Genomic DNA, 20,000 nt, shown 5'->3' with positions numbered 1-20,000 from the left:
TTGCTTGCATGGGATTGCAATGATAATGTTGAATTGTGTGGGGTTGCAGCTAGAGCGGCATTGGCAATTTTAGTGCCTGGAGTGGCACCTCCGGCCGCACGTAACAACTTAGAAAAATTGGTATGCTGGGCCGAGAAGCAAGCCTATGCCTCGACAGAGATACTTGAGGAGATGTTACCAGATCAAAATAGTCTGCGACATGTGCTTTTACAGGATCAAGCTGCTATTGACTACTTGATTTTGGCTCAAAGGAATGGGTGTGAGGACTTTAAGGGAATGTACTGTTTAAACCTTTCTGATCATAATGAGTCAATTCACAAATCCATTACTTTCCTGAAAGAGCACATGAGAAAGATTCAATATGGTATCAATCCTTTCAATCAATGGTTCACTGATTTGTTTGAAACAATGCCTAGATGGTTACTGGGATTAGTCAAAGAGGGATTAAGGATTCTGTTTGCTGTGGTGTCAATCATCATTGCATGTGGTATTGTGATAAATGTGGTTAAAGGGTTACTTGCAAAAATGTTATATTGGGCGTGGTTTGCTCAAAAAAAAAAAAAAAAAAAAAAAAAAAAAAAAGGGGGAATTGTTGAGGGATTTCTTGAAACAGCAAAAATCCCATGGCTTGCTGTAGCTGAGCAAACCAAGCTACCAGGGCAACTATGAGAAGTTCCCATGACAGTGTTCCCACATCGCCCAATTGAGGAATTCAGAAAAATATTGTTACCGGTAGCTGGCTTCAAGGACAAGGTCTATGTGACTGCTAATCACAAAGGGGTTGTTTTCTTGCAGGTGGGGTTGTTTTCTTGTAGTTGTTTGTCTGAGTGCTTTTGACCAATAATCTTGTGTGAAACACTGTCCTCCCCTGTTAAGTTCTCTATAAAAGTTTGGCTATTCAGGCAATAAAATGGAGCATGATCTGACTCTACTGGTGTCTGTCGTGCTTTTGGCCATGCTTCCTGCAACAGACTGTTTTATTTGCATTTCTTAACTAGTTGAGTTTGCCTTATTGAAATTTAATTACAAGACTAACATAATAAACTGGGTCTTTTGGTACTGCTACTGTGATCAAAGCAACTCCTTGTTTTCTGTGCAATGCATGCATGGTCTCTGACAACCCAAACTAAGATCCCAGATATTGAAATATCCTGCCTTCCAAATTATGTTCTTGTGTCCTTTCTTACTTTTTTTTTTTTTTTTCTCCCTCTGCTGCAACACATGACACTTGTCTTCATTCTGCTGCCAAAGCAGAATAAACACTTGACTTTTTTACCTTGTGTCGCAAGCATGGTCCTCAACACTGTTTCGGTGTCCTGGAGTGGAAGACACAGCTTCCACTTCTGCTGGCATGAAAGGTGATGAACATGTGCATACTTGAGAGTTACTGTATTGTCTGTCAAAGTCATTTTTAAAATGGCTCAAATATACCATGAGTAATGCATGTTACGGTTCTGATAATTCAGTTTTGTTATTAATCAGATATCTCGGGTCTACTACTTTTGCTCCTTTATAGTCATCACTGAACTTTGAGAGACATTCTGAAAACATTTTGTGGACAGAGAATCGTTATGAAGTAAATCGCAGAAGACGCAACTCCTCAGATGGGCTTGATTCTAATGTTGGACGACATTATGGAGGTATAATTTAGCTTTCATGGAATGCTTTTACATCACTGATGTGTAGCACTGGCTAGGAAAAAAAAAAATGATAATAGTTGTCCTATGCTAAATGTTGTGTTCTGTAGTGACATTAGAGGTGATGGAAAGATGGATCATCTGGGAGAGAATAATGTGATGAGTAAGGGTTAGCCAGAGTAATGCGATTCCAGGTGTATTTCTATCTTAACTCATTCTTATTCTTAATTTTCTAGCTAATGACATTTAAATGAGTAGCCAGGAAAAGGGGTTGAGTAGTCTTAATGTTGGACTACAATCCTCTTTCTCTAGAACTGTTTTATGAGATTCTTCCCTACTGCTTATATGAATAAGTTCACTATGCTATCACATCCCAGAGTACAGGGCTGCTTGCTTGACTCCTCTAACAATTTTGTAAAAGTAGAATGTTCTTCCAAAACTGTCTGTTATTACATTTCTTTAAAACTTAAAAATCTAAGGGCATTTTAGAAGAAAAGAGAAGAATGGTTGGCGTTCACAAGGCAGAAATGGTACAGAAAATATAAACTATCGTGGGGGATACCATGGCGAAGGTTCCCGTGCTCATACCAGCCCTTCCCACTGTGGAAAAAGCCAAGGACTGCATGAAAACAATGTACCTGATAATGACACTGGGAAAAAGGAAGACAAGGAAGTACCTAAACAGTTTGAGGCTGAGGATTTTGTAAGTTAATTGTAATAAACGAGATTCTATTGTTTCTGCAAGTTCCATTTTGTCCATTACAAGCTACTTCATGAGATTTCACCAGTTACAGGTTATCGTGTAAGGGATCACCCTTAAGGGGGTGTTAGTTATTTGTCAGCTAACTTGTTTCTCTTTTCATCTCCGTTTTTATCATTGTATGTTTATTATTGTCACTTAAATGTTTAAGTGAAACTACAGTTGGGTTCTAAGTTGATTTTTTTATAGTATTTTGCCACAGTAAACTGTAGCACGTGTAATTGTGTAGAATTTAATACATACCTTACTGGAAATTTAAAGTACTAACAAAGTTATTCTGCCACTGGTCCTTTGAGGTTTCACGTTTCAACCTACAATTTTAGGATATAAGAGGAAGGATAAACTTCCTCTTTGAAGAACCACACATCACTTTTTTTTTTTTTTTGGTTTGTTTTTGGCTTTCTTCAGATAGTTTATATAATGGTATTGACTGCTGCTTGAGATCACAGAATCACAAAATTGTAGGGGTTGGAAGGGACCTCAAACAATCATTGGGTCTAACCCCCCTGCCAAAGCAGGTTCCCTAGAGCAGGTTGCCCAGGTAGGTGTCCAGATGTGTCTCAAATATCTCCAGAGAAGGAGACTCCACAACCTCCCTGGGCAGCCTGTTTCAGTGCTCCATCACCCTCACCATGAAGAAGTTCTTTTGCATGTTGGTGCGGAACTTCCTGTGATCCGTTTTGTGGCCATTGCCCCTTGTCCTGTCCCCAGAAACCTCTGAAAAGAGGTTGGCCAAATCCCTTTGTCTCCCACACTTAAGGTATTTATAAACATTAATAAGATCCCCCTCTCAGTCTTCTTTGCTCAAGGCTGAGCAGACCCAGGTCTCTCAGCCTTTCCTCACAGGGGAGATGCTCCAGGCCCCCTATCATCTTTGTGGCCCTCAGCTGGACTCTTTCCAGGAGATCCCTGTCTTTTTTGTACTGGTGAGCCCAGAGATGTTTTATTGAAGAGAAGCAAGTGACCATTGGTATATTTGGGTTTGCAGAGGGCAGTTTCTAGTCTGTCTCCATTTAAAAGTCTTGGACAGCAGAGGTTATACTTCTGATATTGTTGTTGTTCTTTATTTCATTGGTCCTAGAATTCAAGACTCCTTTCATTTTGTTTTAAATAATGATAAACTTTCCTTTCAGCCATCTTTGAATCCTGAATATGAGAGGGAACCAAACCAGAATAAGTCTTTAGCTGCAGGTGTGTGGGGTGAGTATTGTTGATGTTCTTAAATATAAAAATATAGTATAGATTTGAAGTTGTTTTATTAGAAACATAATTTATTTTAGAATATTTCAAATATATAGATGGAAATTGAGGAAATTTCCTCAGTGTTATTACAATGTGAGTATCTCTTTATAAGAGAGGTAATGCTTCTATTTGAATATCAGTCTGGTCTGTAGATACAACCACTGCTAGGGTTCTTGTCCCAGAACAAGTATGTATCTTTTTGTAAAGATGTCAAGAATTTATCTACCAAGAGGAAATGTCACAAAGGTGGGTCACCTAAACGAGTGATGTGATTGCTAGTTGAAGACTTCATGAAAGAATGCTTCTGACTGATTAGAATAGTTAAAGAGCTGGGAGAAAAACCTAGCAGGGCTGGAAAGAGCAGGTTAGCTTGCAAAGACTTAAGGTCTCTTCCTGGAAGCAAATTTCCTGAGCTGATCTGTGTGTTGATGAATTACTTGTAACGAAGCCAACCCTGAGAGCGGGCATTGAACTGAACTGTAGTCTGGGATAACTTTCTCATCTCCACCTGATTAGTACTGTAAAATGATAGCCATATTTTTCTTGAAAGTGGGCTTTTGATACAGAATTGTTCACTAAGAATGTGGCAATAAGGTCTCCCCTGAGCCTCCTATTCTCCAGACTAAACAACCCCACTTTCCTCAGCCGCTCCTCCTAAGACTTGTGTTCCAGACCCTTCACCAGCTTCGTAGCCTTTCTCTAGGTATGCTCCAGGGTCTCCATGTCCTTTTCATAGTGAGGGGCCCAAAACTAATCGTAGTACTCGAGGTACGGCCTCATCAGAGCAGTGTACAAGGGGATGATCACCTCCCTGGTCCTGCTGGTTACACTGTTCCTGATACAAGCCAGGATGCCATTAGCTTTCTGGGCCACCTGGGCACACTGCCGGCTCATGTTCAGGTGAGCACTGATCAATACCCCCAGATACTTTTCCTCTGCACAGCTTTCGAGTCACTCTGCCTTAAGCCTGTAGTGCTGCATAGGGTTGTTGTGACTGAAGTGCAGGACCCGGCACTTAGCCATGTTGAACCTCATCCCACTGGCCTCTGTCCATCAACCCAACCTGTCCGGGTCCCTCTGCAGGGCCTTCCTACCCTCCGGCAGATCGACACTTCCCCCCAACTTGGTGTCGTCTGCAAACTTACTGAGGGTGCGCTCCACTCCCTCATCCAAATCATCAATAAAGATATTGAAGAGGATGGGCCCCTACACTGACCCCTGGGGAATAATCCAGCTGGTGACTGGTCGCCAGCTGGATTTCACTCCATTCACCACCACTCTCTGGGCCCAGCTGTCCAGCCAGTTTTTAACCCAGCACAGAGTGTACCTGTCCGAGCTATGGGCTGCCAGCTTCTCCAGGAGAATACTGTGGGAGATCGTGTCAAAGGCCTTGCTGAAGTCTAGGTAGACTACATCAACAGCCTTTCCCTCATCCACCAGGTGGGTCACCTGTTTATAGAAGGAGATGAGGTTGGTCAGGCAGGACTTGCCTTTCACGAACCCTTACTGACTGGGCCTGTTTCCCTGGTTGTCCCACATATGCTGTGTGATTGCATTCAAGATGACCTGCTCCATCATCTTTCCTGGCACCGAGGTCAAGCTGACAGGCCTGTGGTTTCTTGGTTCCTCCTTATGACCCTTCTTATAGATGGGCGTCACATTAGTGAGTCTTCAGCCATCTGGGACATCTCTGGATGACCATGACCGCTGATGATGGAAAGCAGCTTGGCAATTGCATCCGCCAGCTCCCTCAGCACCCTTGGGTGGATCCCCTCTGGCCCCATGGACTTGTGACAGTCCAGGTGTAGCAGCAGGTCTGTTTCCACCTGAACTTGTGTGTGTGTGGGGGGGGGGAGGGGGTGTTCTTCTGCTCCCCGTCCCAGGCTTCCAGGTCGGGAGGCTGAGTACTCGGAAGATAAGTGGTCTGACTGTTAAAAACAGATGTAAAGAAGGCATTAAGAACCTCAACCTTTTCCTTATCCTCAATAGACACGTTCCCCCTGCGTCCAGTAAAAGATGGAGAATCTCCTTGGTCCTCTTCTTGCCTTTTTTAATATATTTGTAAAAACATTTTTTGTTTTCCTTAACCAGTGGCCAGGTTGAGCTCATGCTGGGCTTTAGCTTTTCAGATCTTCTCTCTGCATATGCTGGCAATTTCCTTGTACTCTCCCTGAGCTGCCTGTCTCTTCTTTCACCGGACATAAACTCTCTTTTTCTCCCAGATACTCAGCAAAAGTTCCCTCTTCCGCCTTGCCGGTCTTCCCCACCGGCTCATCTTACAGCACACGGGGACAGCCTGCTCCTGCACCTTTAAGAGTTCCTTCTTGAGGAGCGTCCAGCCTTCCTGGACCCCTCTGCCCTTCAGGACTGACTCCCAAGGGACCTTCCCTACCAGTGTCCTGAACAGTTCAAAGCCTGCCCTCTGGAAGTCCAAGGTAGCAGTTTTACTGTCTTGACCCCCCTCCTGACTTCACCAAGAATAGAGAACTCTACCATTTCGTGATCACTCTGCCTAAGACAACTCCCGACCACCACATTTCCTACCAGTCCTTCTCTGTTCATGACCAGCAGGTCTAGCGGGGGACCCCCAGTAGGCTCACTAACTAGCTGAGTCAGGAAGCTGTCTTCCATGCACTCCAGAAACCTCCTTGATGGTTTCCTCTGGGCTACGTTGTATTTACAGCATATGTCCAGGAAGTTAAAGTCCCCCGTGAGAGTGAGTGCTGGTGATTTGGTGACTTCCACCAGCTGCTTGTAGAGTGCCTCAGAATTTACTCAGAATGAGGGCAAATTTAAATAACATGAAAGCTACTATTTGAACTGTTAATAGTAATGAGATCTGAATCTTGCTGCTCATTTTAAGTGGTACTTTAATTTGCTGACTCTTATTCTCATACTTCCCCAGCACGTTTTGTGCTGTTAGGTATTTATTTAGAAGGGGGTGGCCTATGTCTAGTTTTACAGAATTGCGAAGAACTTTTGCAGTAGTCTTAAAAAATTGGACTACTTTCAATTCTTGTGTATTTAGTAGCTTTAATGTGAAAGTCAAGAAATATTTAACTTTCAATAAAAGTGTAACAGTAGCTAATTTTATTTCTATAGCAACTTGAGTGTTTTATCATGTTTGAAGCACTCTGGCTGCTGCGTAGTGTGGCTCAGGTTGATCAGATTCTTGATTCCAGGCTTTTTAGGTATTGCTTCACAAGCAAAGGAAAGAACAGTTCTGTTAGTTAAATAGGTTCTGTAAACTACAGTGCAGTGGCTTGTTACAGCTTACAGTGTGATATCTTTATTATAGCTTGGCTATTGCAAATCTCATTTTGTAGTTGAAAAACTGAAATTAAGGCTCTTTATTCCCTATAAAAGGAAATGCAGTATTCAAGAATGTTGCTGTTCCCTTTAAATGCTTGTTTTAAAAAAAAGGATACTTTTAGATTACATTTTATCTTGTGTACCTGGGATGAGAGCATGCTTGTATTATGAAAATGTATTTCATAACTTTGTACTTATTTCTCATTTAACTTTATCACAAGTGTAACGTTTACCTGCTAAACAAAACTAAAGTAATTTATGCTTTTAAGATAGTTTTCTTTTTTAAATGTAGGATATGGTGACTGACCATGAATTAGAAACACTTGCAGGGGGAGAAGATAATCTTGGAAAAGGTTGTTGATGCAAGATTGGAGGGCATGTGCAAAAATAGTTTTTCCCACTTTTTAGACATTTTAAACTATTTTTAATAGCTGCTCTTGAAAACTGTCAAATGTCAGTTATTTAGTATGACAGCTGACTGTATGTTTCTAATTAGTACTGTCTTGAACCTGGAAAAGGTGTAGGGTTCAGATGTTCTGTTTTAGACATCTTAGGCATGGAGATAGAAATTGGTCATTGCCATGATCTGGAATAGTATGCATCACTTCTGATAAGAAGTGATGTTTATAAAGAACTTTATGGAACATTGACTCTAAAGTGAGCTGTTAATTATTATGAGTAATAATTCTTTAGTAACCTTAAAAGGAAATATGAAAGCCATATCTTTTGAAGATAACTATTAACAACTAATAGCATTTGGTGTTTAGATTTGCAAACAAAAGCTGTATAGCTAGTTCTTTGACCAAAGAATATCTTTCTGAAAGTAAAATTTCTGCAGTGCCAAGTGAAATATTTTACAAACAATGGTTGTAGAAAGTGGAACAGAACCTTTTTTTATCCAGTTTTGAACAGTGTGTTATTTGTGAAACCTAACTCTGGACTAAGTTTTTGCTTTATGCCTGTTTGTTCTGGACCATATGGCTGTTCAGTAACCTATGAAGTAGAAACTTAAGGCTATATACATATGCACATATTTTTCTTTTTCCAGAGTATCCCTTGAATCCCAAATCTAGATCCTCAAGAATGCTGGTCATTAAAAAGGGCAGTACAAAAGAACTGCAAATATCTGGATTCCCTCTAGTAGGAAGTCTTCATTTACAGACAGTAAAAAATGGAACTGGCACAAGTGTTTATAAAGGATTAGTCCCTAAACCTGCCACTCCACCCGCAAAGGTGAGTTTTGGATACTGGTGGCATGAATAACAAGCCGGGGTGGGAGTGGGGGGAGCTCTAATTCTGAATGTGCTCATTTCACCCCTGAAAATTCTGTTCCTAGAGTATGCTTTCAAGTCTTGCATACCTCAAGTGCTACATGCCCCAAAGTTGACTGGAAACACTTTCTCATTTTTCTTTTAAAATTATACTGTAACTGAAACTTCCTTTATTTCTTATTTACCTTTTTTTTGAGAAGTGCAAGAAGCATCCGAGTGAAAAGAATGTTTTTAATTTATGGAGTAGTAATGCTTTTTCTGTATATGTTTTTAACAGAAAAAGAGATACCAAGTTGGGAGCTATAGTTGGCATAAAAACACCTTCAGAATTTATTCCAATTATTGATATAGACGATGTTGCAACCTCTTAGTGCCATTTTTGGTCCCTCTCCGTATGCAACTTTCCATGTTCATCTTTTGATTTTTGTTTCAGGAATTTTTCATGTGCTCCTAAGAGCACCTGATAGAGCTGTTTATAACTCTAGAACTTAAAGTATTGAAAACATTATCATAGAATCTTAGAATACACTGAGTTGGAAGGGACCCACAAGGATCATAGAGTCCAACTCCTGGCTCCATACAGTACCACCCCAGAATGAAACCATATGTCTGAGAGCATTGTCCAAATGCTTCTTGAACTTGGCAGGCTTGGTTCCCCTCTAAACCCTTCACCATCTTTGTAGCCCTCCTTTGGACATTCACTTATAGTTTTATGTCTGTCTTATATTGTGGTGCCCAAAACTGCACACAGTACTTGAGGTGAGGCTGCACCAGTGCAGAGTAGAGCAGGACGGTTACTTCTCTGGACTGGCTAGCAATGTTGTGCTTGAACTCCAGGGTACAGTTGGCCCTTCTGGCTGCCAGGGCACACTGTTGACTCATTCACTTGCCGTTGACCAAAACCCCCACTTTTCTTTCTGTGGGGCTGCTCTCCAGCTTTTTATCCTCCAGTCTGTCCACATATCCAGGGCTGCCCTATCCCAGGTGCAGAATCTGACACTTGCTCTTTTTAAAATTCTGTTGGTTGGTGATTGCCCAGCCATCTAATTTGTCAAGATCTCTCTGCAAGGCCTCTCTACCCTTGAGGGAGTCAACAGCTCCTCCCAATTTAATGTTGTCTGCAAACTTGTGTAGAATGCATTGGAGTCCTATGTCCATGTTATTTATGAAAACATTAAAGAGAACTGACCCCAAAATGGGACTCTGGGGGAACCCCACCAGTGACTGGCTGCCAGCCTGATGTAATCCTATTTACTATAACCCTTTTATAATTATTTTCAGCTGTTAAAAACTCATATTTTAGTTCTTAATACATGACATATGATGATCTTAATTGTTCTTAAATTTAGCTCTTTATATAAAAAGTGTAAGCTATTTATGAAAGGATTAATTGCTCATAAACAGTTGGTCCTACAGAAAACAGGTGTTTGGACTAAATTATGGTTGTTGTTATGGTTTGCTTTTCCTTAATCAGTTTTCTAAAGATGCCTGAAAATAATTCTTTTGTAGTTGATGATTCTTTAATTTTTGTTTAGACTACGCAGTGGAAAAGCCAAGCAAAAGAAAATAAAACTGGGATTCCATTTCCTCTTGAATCTACATATGGTATTGGCAATTTCAGTCCTTTCAAATCGAACAACAAGGCATTTCCTGTATCACAGAATTCAGTGAAAGAGGTAAAATAATGCTTGTAGTTCTAATATATCAATTTTTTCAATTGTTTGGTTAGATAAGTAGATCAATAAAACTTATGGAGAATTGTATTTAATAAGTTTGTTTTCTAGAAGTTAATGTGAGAGAGGGTAATGTGAAAGGTAGGTACCTCACTGCCTTTAAGTACTACTGTATAATTTGCTTTGTAGGCTTGATTTAGAGTAAAAATGGTGCACTAGTATGTATAACTTGTTAGGTTTAAAATTTAAAAACTGCTAATATACTTCAGAAGGTCAACTGGTTTTTTAGCAGTGCTCCATAAACCTGCATCTCTATTTACATGCAAGAACCATATATACTGGAATATGGATGTCTTTCCTCTGCTGACTGTGGATATACATGCAACCCAAAACTACAGGTTCTTGAAAGGGGTTTTGTCTTTCATTTAGAAAAATTTCAACAATTGTGCTTCTAAGTCTTTTTTCTTTTTTTTCCTCACCCCCTACATTAGTGTAATCAGTCAAATTCTTCATCCCCTGTTGACAAAGTTGGTCAGCCTCATTTAACAAAGTTGACAAGAATGCGGACTGATAAGAAGAGTGAATTTTTGAAAGCATTGAAACAAAGAGTGGAAGAACACGAAGATGAAAATCATGCTGGGCGAGAGAAGGTAATGTTCTTCATATGTGTTGTAGATCCAGCAATTGAATCTATGTTGGTTGAGCCTTTGTAAGAGCATATTTAAGAAAGGGAAAAAAACTGCTGTGCAACAGCTGCTGGGAGAAAGAGGAGTGAGGTTTCAAGCTGAATGTAACCTGTAACCTATGTTTTATTTGGCTATAACCAGACTGTTAAGGCATGGTCTTGCATCTCTAAATGTAGGAAAGGAATTACCTTTTGAACTGTAAAACGTTGCTCCAAGTACTACGTTCTCCAGTGCTTCTCAGTAGTTTCTTTTTCTTTCTGCAGAATGTGTTCATATATGTTAATAACTCAGGCAAATCTTGTATTCAGTAACAATAAAAAAAAAAAAAAAAAAAAAGAATATTAGTACACTAAACTAATCTTTCTGGAGGGCAGTATATTACAACTTGTCTGCTATCCTTTGTTGTGGTTTAACCTGGCCGGCAGCTAAACACCACACAGCCGTTTGCTCACCCTCCCCCCTCCCTCTCTGGGATGGGGGAGAGAATCAGGAAAATGAAGCCTGTGGGTTGAGATAGAGACAGTTTATTAGGACAGAAAAGAAAAGAATAATGATGATACTACTACTACTGCTAATGTGTACAAAGCAAGTGATGCACAATGCAATTGCTCACCACCTGCTGACCAATGCTCAGCCTATCCCTCAGCAGCCAGCCCCCCCACCCTGGCTAGCCCCCCCTATATATTGTTTAGCATGACGTCAGATGGTATGGAATACCCCTTTGGCTAGTTTGGGTCAGCTGTCCTGGGTGTCCCCTCCCAGCTCCTGCTGCACCCCCAGCCTGCCCACGGGCAGGACAGAGGGAGAAGCTGAGATGTCCTTGGCTTAGTGTAAGCACTGCTCTGCAACAATTAAAACATCAGTGTGTTATCAACACTCTTCTCTATCCTAATCCAAAACATAGGACCCTACCAGCTACTAGGAGGAAAATTAACTCTATCCTAGCTGAAACCAGGACATACATCCACCCCTTATTCCATACCATTTATGTCATGGTCAGGTTGCACACTTACCAATACATTCTAATTAATCACCACTTTCATCTATGGTATATAGAATGTACACTGAATTTGCATAGTCCGTGACTGACTTAGGGCTCCATCAGTCACAGCGGTCTTTCAGGGCAGAAGAGATGGTGAGTGATGTTGGAACACTGCATGTTGAAGCTTCTTCTCGTTCCATCACATCTTTGTGTTTGTCCATTTCTATCAAAATGCATTCATTATTATCTGCATGTATGTTACTATGATACCATTAATAGGACATTGACATATAGCAATCATGGTAGTGATGACATACAGTATTATATAATAATTAACATGATACAATTCAACTCATGGGCTATTCTTACCCAGTATTAAATCCCCTTGAGGTACACACCGGACCTCCCCATTCTTTTGCATTACCTACCAAGTGCATCCAGGTCCCTGAGCAAAAGCTATTCCACGAATGGGTTTGCCTTTTCCTGAGGCAGGAGTAGCCCAGACTGTTTTACCCAGCATGTTTCTTATGTGCACTACAGGAACTTTATCCCCTTCTACAGTACGTAACAGGTTGGATTGGGCAGGTCCAGCTCGGTTGGCAGATCCCCTAGTGTTGACTAACCAGGTGGCCTTTGCCAAATGCGTATCCCAATTTTTGAATGTCCCAGCGCCCATTGCTTTCAGTGTAGTCTTCAACAGTCCATTGTATCGTTCAACTTTCCCGGAGGCTGGTGCATGATAGGGGATGTGATACACCCACTCAATACCATGTTCTTTGGCCCAAGTGTCTATAAGGTTGTTTCGGAAATGAGTTCCATTGTCTGACTCTATTCTTTCTGGGGTACTATGTCGCCACAGGACTTGCTTTTCAAGGCCCAGGATGGTGTTCCAGGCGGTGGCATGAGGCACAGGATATGTTTCCAGCCATCCGGTGGTTGCTTCCACCATTCTAAGTATGCGGCGCTTGCCGTTGCGGGTTTGAGGGAGTGTGATGTAATCAATCTGCCAGGCTTCTCCATATTTATATTTCAGCCATCATCCTCCATGCCAAAGAGGCTTTGACCGCTTGGTTTGCTTGATTGCAGTACATGTTTCACAGTCATGAATAACTTGTGCAATAGCAGTCATGGTCAGGTCCACCCCTCGATCACGAGCCCACCTGTATGTTGCATCTCTACCTTGATGGCCTGAGGTGTCATGGGCCCATCGGGCTATAAATAATTCACCCTTATGTTGCCAGTCCAGGTCCACCTGAGCCACTTCAATCTTAGCAGCCTGATCCACCTGCTGGTTGTTTTGATGTTCTTCAGTGGACTTATTCTTGGGCATGTGAGCATCTATGTGGTGTACCTTTACAACCAGGTTCTCCACCCGAGCAGCTATATCTTGCCACAATGCAGCAGCCCAGGTGGGTTTGCCTCTGCGCTGCCAGTTGCTCTGCTTCCATTGCTGTAATCGTCCCCACAGGGCATTTGCTACCATCCATGAATCTGTGTAGAGATGGGGAACTGGCCACTTCTCTCGTTCAGCAATATCTAAAGCCAGCTGAATGGCCTTCACTTCTGCAAACTGACTCGATTCACCTTCTCCCTCAGCAGCTTCTGCAACTCGTCATGTAGGACTCCATACAGCAGCCTTCCACCTCCGATTTTTCCCCACAATACGACAGGACCCATCAGTGAATAGGGCATATTTCTTTTCATTTTCTGGTAGCTTGTTGTACAGTGGGGCTTCTTCAGCACGGACCACCTCCTCCTCTGATGATATCCCAAAGTATTTGCCTTCTGGACAGTCCACAATCATTTCCAAGATTCCTGGGTGACTGGGGTTTCCTATTTGAGCCCGCTGAATAATCAGAGCTGAGTAATAAGAGTAAACTACTTACTCCATGTAGCATGGGTTGCATGATGTGTAGAGGGGACCCTTCCTTTGAACATCCAGCCTAGTACTGGCAGTCAGGGTGCCAGGAGGAGCTTTTTCAATACTGACAATTTCTGAAGCAGATCAAACTCCTTCATACGCTGCCAATATATCTTTTTTGGTGGGAGCGTAGGAGACCTCAGATCCTCTGTATCCCTGACTCCAAAACCCCAGGGGTCGACCTCGAGTTTTCCCCAGGTTCTTTCTGCCAGAGGCTCCAGGTGGGGCCATTCTCCCTGGCTGCGGTGTAGAGCACTTTCTTTACATCTGGCCCTGTTCGAACTGGCCCAAAGGCTACTGTATCTCACATTTAATCTGTTCAAAGTTTGTCGTTGCTTGGGGCCCCATTCAAAGTCATTCTTCTTACGGGTTACTTGGTAGAGCGGGTTTACAATCAGACTGTAATTTGGCATGCGCATTCTCAAAAACCCCACAACACCTAGGAATGTTTGTGTTTCTTTTTTGTTAGTTGGTGGAGACATAGCTGTTATTTTGTTGATCACATCCATTGCAATTTGATGACGTCCATCTTGCCATTTTATTCCTAAAAACTGGATCTCTCGTGCAGGTCCTTTGACTTTATTTTGTTTTATGGCAAAACCGGCCTTCAGAAGGATTTGGACTATTTTCTTCCCTTTCTCGAAAACTTCCTCTGCTGTGTCACCCCACACAATAATGTCATCGATGTACTGCAGGTGTTCAGGAGCTTCCCCCTGCTCCAGCGCAGACTGGATCAGTCCATGGCAAATGGTAGGGCTGTGTTTCCACCCCTGGGGCAGCCGATTCTAGGTGTATTGGATGCCCCTCCAAGTGAAAGCAAACTGTGGCCTGCACTCTGCTGCAAGAGGGATGGAGAAAAATGCATTAGTGATATCAATTGTGGCATCCCACTTGGCTGCCTTTGATTCTGGTTTGTACTGGAGTTCTAGCATGTCCGGCACTGCAGCACTCGGTGGTGTGACTTCGTTCAGGCCACGATAGTCCACTGTTAGTCTCCACTCACCATTAGACTTTTGCACTGGCCATAGGGGACTATTGAAAGGTGAATGAGTCTTGCTGATCACTCTTTGACTCTCCAGCCGGTGAACCAACTCATGGATGGGAATCAGGGAGTCTCGGTTGGTGTGATATTGCTGCCGGTGCACAGTTGTGGTAGCGATTGGCACTTGCTGTTCTTCGACCCTCAGCATCCCCACAACAGAAGGGTCCTCCGAGAGACCGAGCAAGGTAGACAAATTTTTTATGTCCTCTGTCTCTAAGGCAACTATTGCAAAATCCCACCGCAACTCTTTGAGGTCCTTGAAATATCTTCTTCTAAGATATTAGAGGAAAAATAACTGTATCCTAGCTGAAACCAGGACATCCTTCAAAGCGATTAATGGAAAAACTTTGTTCTTTTTCTCAGATTGTTTCCTTTCTAATTGGAGGGCTTAGATACCCAGAAATTCTCTGTTCTTAGTTTTGTCGTAGGAGCAATATTTTCACAGAATCCCAGAATTTCTAGTTTGGAAGAGACCTCAAGATCATCGAGTCCAACCTCTGACCTAACACTAACAGTCCCCACTAAACCATATCCCTAAGCTCTTCATCTAAACGTCTTTTAAAGACCTCCAGGGATGGTGACTCCACCACTTCCCTGGGCAGCCTGTTCCAATGTTTAACAACCCTTTCGGTAAAGAAGTTCTTCCTAAGATCCAACCTAAAACTCCCCTGGTGCAACTTAAGCCCATTCCCCCTCGTCCTGTCACCAGGCACGTGGGAGAACAGACCAACCACCAATTTTGATTTATGCATATATAAAGAAACTGCTTCTACTTTGAAATCGAGAACTTGAAGCTCTGTACTGTATGATTCTAGAATCTAGAATCCTTCTATGATGATACTGTATATAATATTATGTCAGATTTCTTTCATTGTGGATCAGTTCATGCAGTGCCTGGCTGATGCGCTGAGAATAATTTGTCAGTGCTACCTGCCGCCAAAGAGCTATAAGCATAGTTATGTTATGTAGTATGTGTGAAGGTAAATAATGTGTTATTCAGGTTGAGGTGATTACACATCTATGAGTGGTTTAAAAATATATATATATATTTTTAAAAAGTGATCTTGAAGGGTTACTCAGAGATGAAAAAGACAACAACAAAAAACAACAGTGCCACTGTGCAATGCTTGTAAGACTAACTTTTCTGACCCTGTTTCTATTTCAGGAAAAATAAAATTTGCTGTAATGGGACTGTACAACTTAACTGTATGTGTGTGTTGGGTTTACGTGGCAAGGACTTGATATCGTGGAGCTGCAGCAGTGGCCTCTGTGAGAAGAGTCCAGAAGCTGCCCCATATTAGAGAAGAGCCGGTTCCAGCCAGCTCCAAAAAGGACCAGCCGCTGGCCAGAGCCAAGCCAATAAATGATGTTGGTTGTACCTCCGTAAGAACATATTTAAGAAAGGAAAGAAGAAAAAAATCCTGCTGTGCAACAGCAGCTGGGAGAGCAAGGAGTGAGAAACAGCCCTGCAAACACCAAGGTCAGTGAAGAAAGAGAGGGAGGAGGTGCTCCAGGCACTGGAGCAGACGTTCCCCTATGGCCTGTGGAGAGGCCCATGGTGAAGCAGGTTGTCCCCCTGCAGCCCATGGTGTATGATGACGGAGCAGATCTCCACACTGCAGCCTGTGAAAGGAGCCCATTGTGGAGCAGGTGAACCTGACCTGAAGGAGGCCCATGGAGAGCCCCTCAGGAGCAGGCTCCAGGCCAGACCTGTAGCCCTTGGAGAGGAGCCCGTGCAGGAGTGGGTGATCTGGTGGGAGCTTCCACCTGTGGAGGACCCATGTGTCGTGGTTCCACTTGAGTGGGCAGCCGAGCTCCACCACAGCCGCTCTCTCACTCCCCCTCCTCAAAGAAGAATGGGGAGAAAATATGTGAAAAGAGCTCAAAGGTTGAGATAAGGATGAGAAAATCACGCAATAATTATTGTAACGGGCAAAACAGACTCAGCATAAGAAGATAGTAAGATTTATTGCTCATTACTAACAAGCTAGAGAAGTGAGAAACAAAAGAAAAAAAAACAAAAGCACCTTCCCCCCCATCCACCCTCTTCCACCTCCTCCCCCCGAGCGGCGCAGGGGAACGGGGGAATGGGGGTTATGGTCAGTCTACAGCACTTCTTCTCTGCCGCTCCTTCTTGGTCACTCTCATCCCCTGTGCTGTGGGGTCCCACCCACGGGATGCAGTCCTTGATGAACTGATCCGGCGTGGGCTTCCCACAGGCAGCAGCTCTTCCAGAGCTGCTCCAGATATGGGTCCGTACCACGGGGTCCATCCCTCAGGAGCAAACTGCTCCAACCTGGGTCCCCCACGGGCAGCAGCTCCTGCCAGGTCACCTGCTCCTGCGTGGTCTTCTCTCCATGGGCTACAGGTCCGGCCTGGAATCTGCTCCGGCAGGGGTCTTCCACAGGCGGCAGCCTCCATCGGTGCAGGGCCACCTGCTCCACCGTGGTCTCCTCCACGGGCTGCAGCGTGGAACCCTGCTCCACCGTGGTACTCCATGGGCTGCAGGGGGACATCCTGCTTCACCATGGTCCTCACCACAGGCCGCAGGGGACTTCTGCTCTGGCGCCTGGAGCACCTCTCCCCCTCCTTCTGCACTGACCTTGGCACCTGCAAGGCCATTCCTCACTGCTCTCTCTCTCCCAGCTGCTGTGTGGCGCAGCGTTTTTTTCCCTGTCTTAAATATGCTCTCACAGAGGCGCAAAACAACATCGCTTATTGGCTCAGATCTGGAAAACAATGGGGCCCTTCCCAAACATGGGTCAGCTTCTAGATCTTTCTCACAGAAACCACCCCTATGGCCCCCTGCTACCAAAACCTTGCCACATAAACCCACTACACCATGTTGGAGCAGTTTGCTCCTGAAGGGTGGATCCTGTGATACAAACCCATATTGGAGCAGTTCTTGAAGAGCTGCTGCCTGCGGGAAGCCCATATAGGATCAGTTTGGGAAGGACTACATCCCATGGGAGGGACCCCATGTTGGGGCAGGGGAAGAGTGACCATGAAGGAGTGACAGAGGTGAAGCATTATGGACTGACCACAACCTCCATTCCCCATGTTGCTGCTTGGGGGAAGGACACAGAAGAGGGTGGATAGGGTGGGGGGTGGGGGTTTTAGTTTGCTTTTAGTTTCTCTCTGTTCTGGCCTGCTAGTGATAGGCAATAAATTACATCAGTCTCCCTATGCTGAGTCTGTTTTGCCTGTGATGATAATTGTTGAGCGATCTCCCTGTCCTTATCTCAACCCTTGCACCCTTTTCATCATATTTTCTCCCCCTTTCCTTTGAGGAGTGGAGCGAGAGAACAGTTGTGGTGGAGTTCAGCTGCATAGCAGAGTAAAACTTACACAGTGAGTGAGTTAGGAAACGTCTGCATTTTTTTATTTGGTATTGTATTGCTGAATACACCCTGAGGTGGGTGTTGGGTGCAGTGTTGTTTAAGAAATGCACAAAGATTTTGATTGAAGATTAAAAAGTTCTTGGTTAACAGTGTTTTGAGCTTCAGAATTCTGAAAATATTATGTGAACATGATTGGAGTTTCTGTTCCTGAAATTGTCTTGAACTCTTAATATCTTCATGGTATTTATGTCAAATGCATTTGGTTGTCTCGCTGTACACAGCTGATTTTCAGATGCAATGTATTTTGGAGGGGAAAAAAAAGGTCATAATATCGTTGGACAGATGTATGTAACACGTAACAAATACTCTAAGCTTTTAATTGCATGTATTTAGTTCCCTGCCATTGCTGTTTCACTAACTGGTATCAAAAGATGTTCAGGTGTAACAAATCATATAACTGTAATAGTTGTCCAGCTTCCAACATTAATTTAAATGATTATCAGTAGAAGATGCACTGTGTAACTGAGTGGTTAAGTAGATAACTTCACATCAGTCTTTTATAACGTGATGATGTTGATAATTTTTAAGGCCTGCAGTGACAGGCTTCACCTCTGAAATAATGATGCAAGTTGTGATCAGCTTCTGAATCATGCTTGGAGGAAGGTTTTTTGCCCTGATACACTAAAATTCTTTAATATTTTGATGAATTTTCTTTGATAATCTAAGATGTATTTTCCAGGTTAATAATTTAACAGCTGAACATATGTTTACTGGGATACCTCTTAAGAATTTCTTGCTAAGCATTCTAAAATTTCTGGAAGCAGATAGCACTGAATGGAAGGGGAATGGTAATGATGGTCTCAATCCTGGACTCAAAAATATTTCTTACAAGTGCAGAACTGGCTGAGTGATTGCCTCCTGCTATGGGTAATGCTGTTATATGCCAAGCCTCGGGCTTTTGTTGTCAAAAGAGTGCTAGCTAGATAATCATACTCTTCTTTGTTTTTTCAGTTGCTAAGACTTCTGAGGTAGTTTGGCTAATTACTGAATAAAAATTACAAGTTGACGAATGAGTAGAATAAACATTTTAGATTTATGGGATTAAAGAACTTTTAATATTTGAGTGAGCCTGGACAGTCTGCTTTCTAAATAAGCTTTCTTCCTAGTTCTTATATCACGGCTAGTAAGTTACAATTGCTGTTACAACAGCCTGGGAATTTTGCAGCATTTGTAGAGGTTTACTTGAGTGGAATTTACTTTTAAACTCTGTAATGTATAATTGCTTTAACAGGATGACTCCTTTAACTTGCATAACAGCAACAGTCCTCGTCATGAGAGATATATAAATCAAAACTTTGAAAATGAAATTCCGCAAGAGAATGGCAATGCTTCAGTTACATCTCAACTAGTCATTAGATCTTCAACTTTTCCTCAGGCAGATGTTCTTTCAAGCTCACTTGAGGCAGAGCATAGGTATGTATTTATTATATAAAATGTTTCTTCATGGTAAGTGAGTGTCTTCAGTTCTTACAAGCTTAGAAGTCAGAATCTGGAAGCTGAGAAGACGATACTTAATAAGAGTTTAAGTTTTAGACATACTAATTTAACATTGAATATACTTTGCTTCTATTAGGCTTGTGTACTGGCATCTTTAACTTGCTTTACTAAAAATTTGATATTTCCTTAATGAAATAAAGCAAACTACATAGAGACTTTCATCCCTCTGATTTTGGGCTGTATATCTAGGAGGAACAACGTGTGTAATTGCTATCTGTATTAATAATACTTCAAATGTTGCATCTTATGTAAAACTCAGTGAACTTTTCCTTGTTAAAGAAATGGATCGTTTTTATAGCTATTTGACATGGTCAGTGATATCACAAGACAATGCAACAGAAAGGGAGAAAGTAACTTCAAAAAAGGATTGAAATATAATTCTAGTATCTCCTAGGTGTAACTGCAGTAGCAGGTGATACAGATGAGAATGGTGCTGCTAGGAAATCATAACTCAGTCTGCAAGCGAGCTTGTCATGAGTGCTGTTAATTTCTTACTGTTAACTAAGGAAATAGAGTCTTTTTTTCAGTGATAGATTCTATGTATACATTGGACTAGAGAAATTTTCCTTCTGTAGT

The 20,000-nt window shown here is 42.5% G+C and overlaps 1 protein-coding gene across 12 annotated transcripts in view; it reads left to right on the top strand.

Moving 5' to 3' along the window:
• LOC116501414 (vasculin-like) overlaps positions 1-20,000 on the top strand; it is a 65,849-nt gene that overhangs the window by 34,225 nt on the left and 11,624 nt on the right. For 11 of the 12 annotated variants that reach the window (XM_032206960.1, XM_032206956.1, XM_032206951.1 and 8 more), the window contains 7 exons: positions 1,517-1,640; positions 2,117-2,340; positions 3,531-3,597; positions 8,000-8,184; positions 9,758-9,898; positions 10,387-10,545; positions 19,159-19,340. In XM_032206960.1, coding sequence (XP_032062851.1) covers positions 1,517-1,640; positions 2,117-2,340; positions 3,531-3,597; positions 8,000-8,184; positions 9,758-9,898; positions 10,387-10,545; positions 19,159-19,340 — 1,082 coding nt within the window. Of the gene's footprint in view, positions 1-1,516; positions 1,641-2,116; positions 2,341-3,530; positions 3,598-7,999; positions 8,185-9,757; positions 9,899-10,386; positions 10,546-19,158; positions 19,341-20,000 lie in introns of those variants that run through there. The other variant, XM_032206961.1, reaches the window with a different exon arrangement.

Source organism: Aythya fuligula, chromosome W, assembly GCF_009819795.1.
Source record: "Aythya fuligula isolate bAytFul2 chromosome W, bAytFul2.pri, whole genome shotgun sequence".
Taxonomy (NCBI): Eukaryota; Metazoa; Chordata; class Aves; order Anseriformes; family Anatidae; genus Aythya; species Aythya fuligula.
The sequence above is the reverse complement of the archived record's forward strand: the minus strand, read 5'-3'. Positions and strand labels throughout refer to the sequence as shown.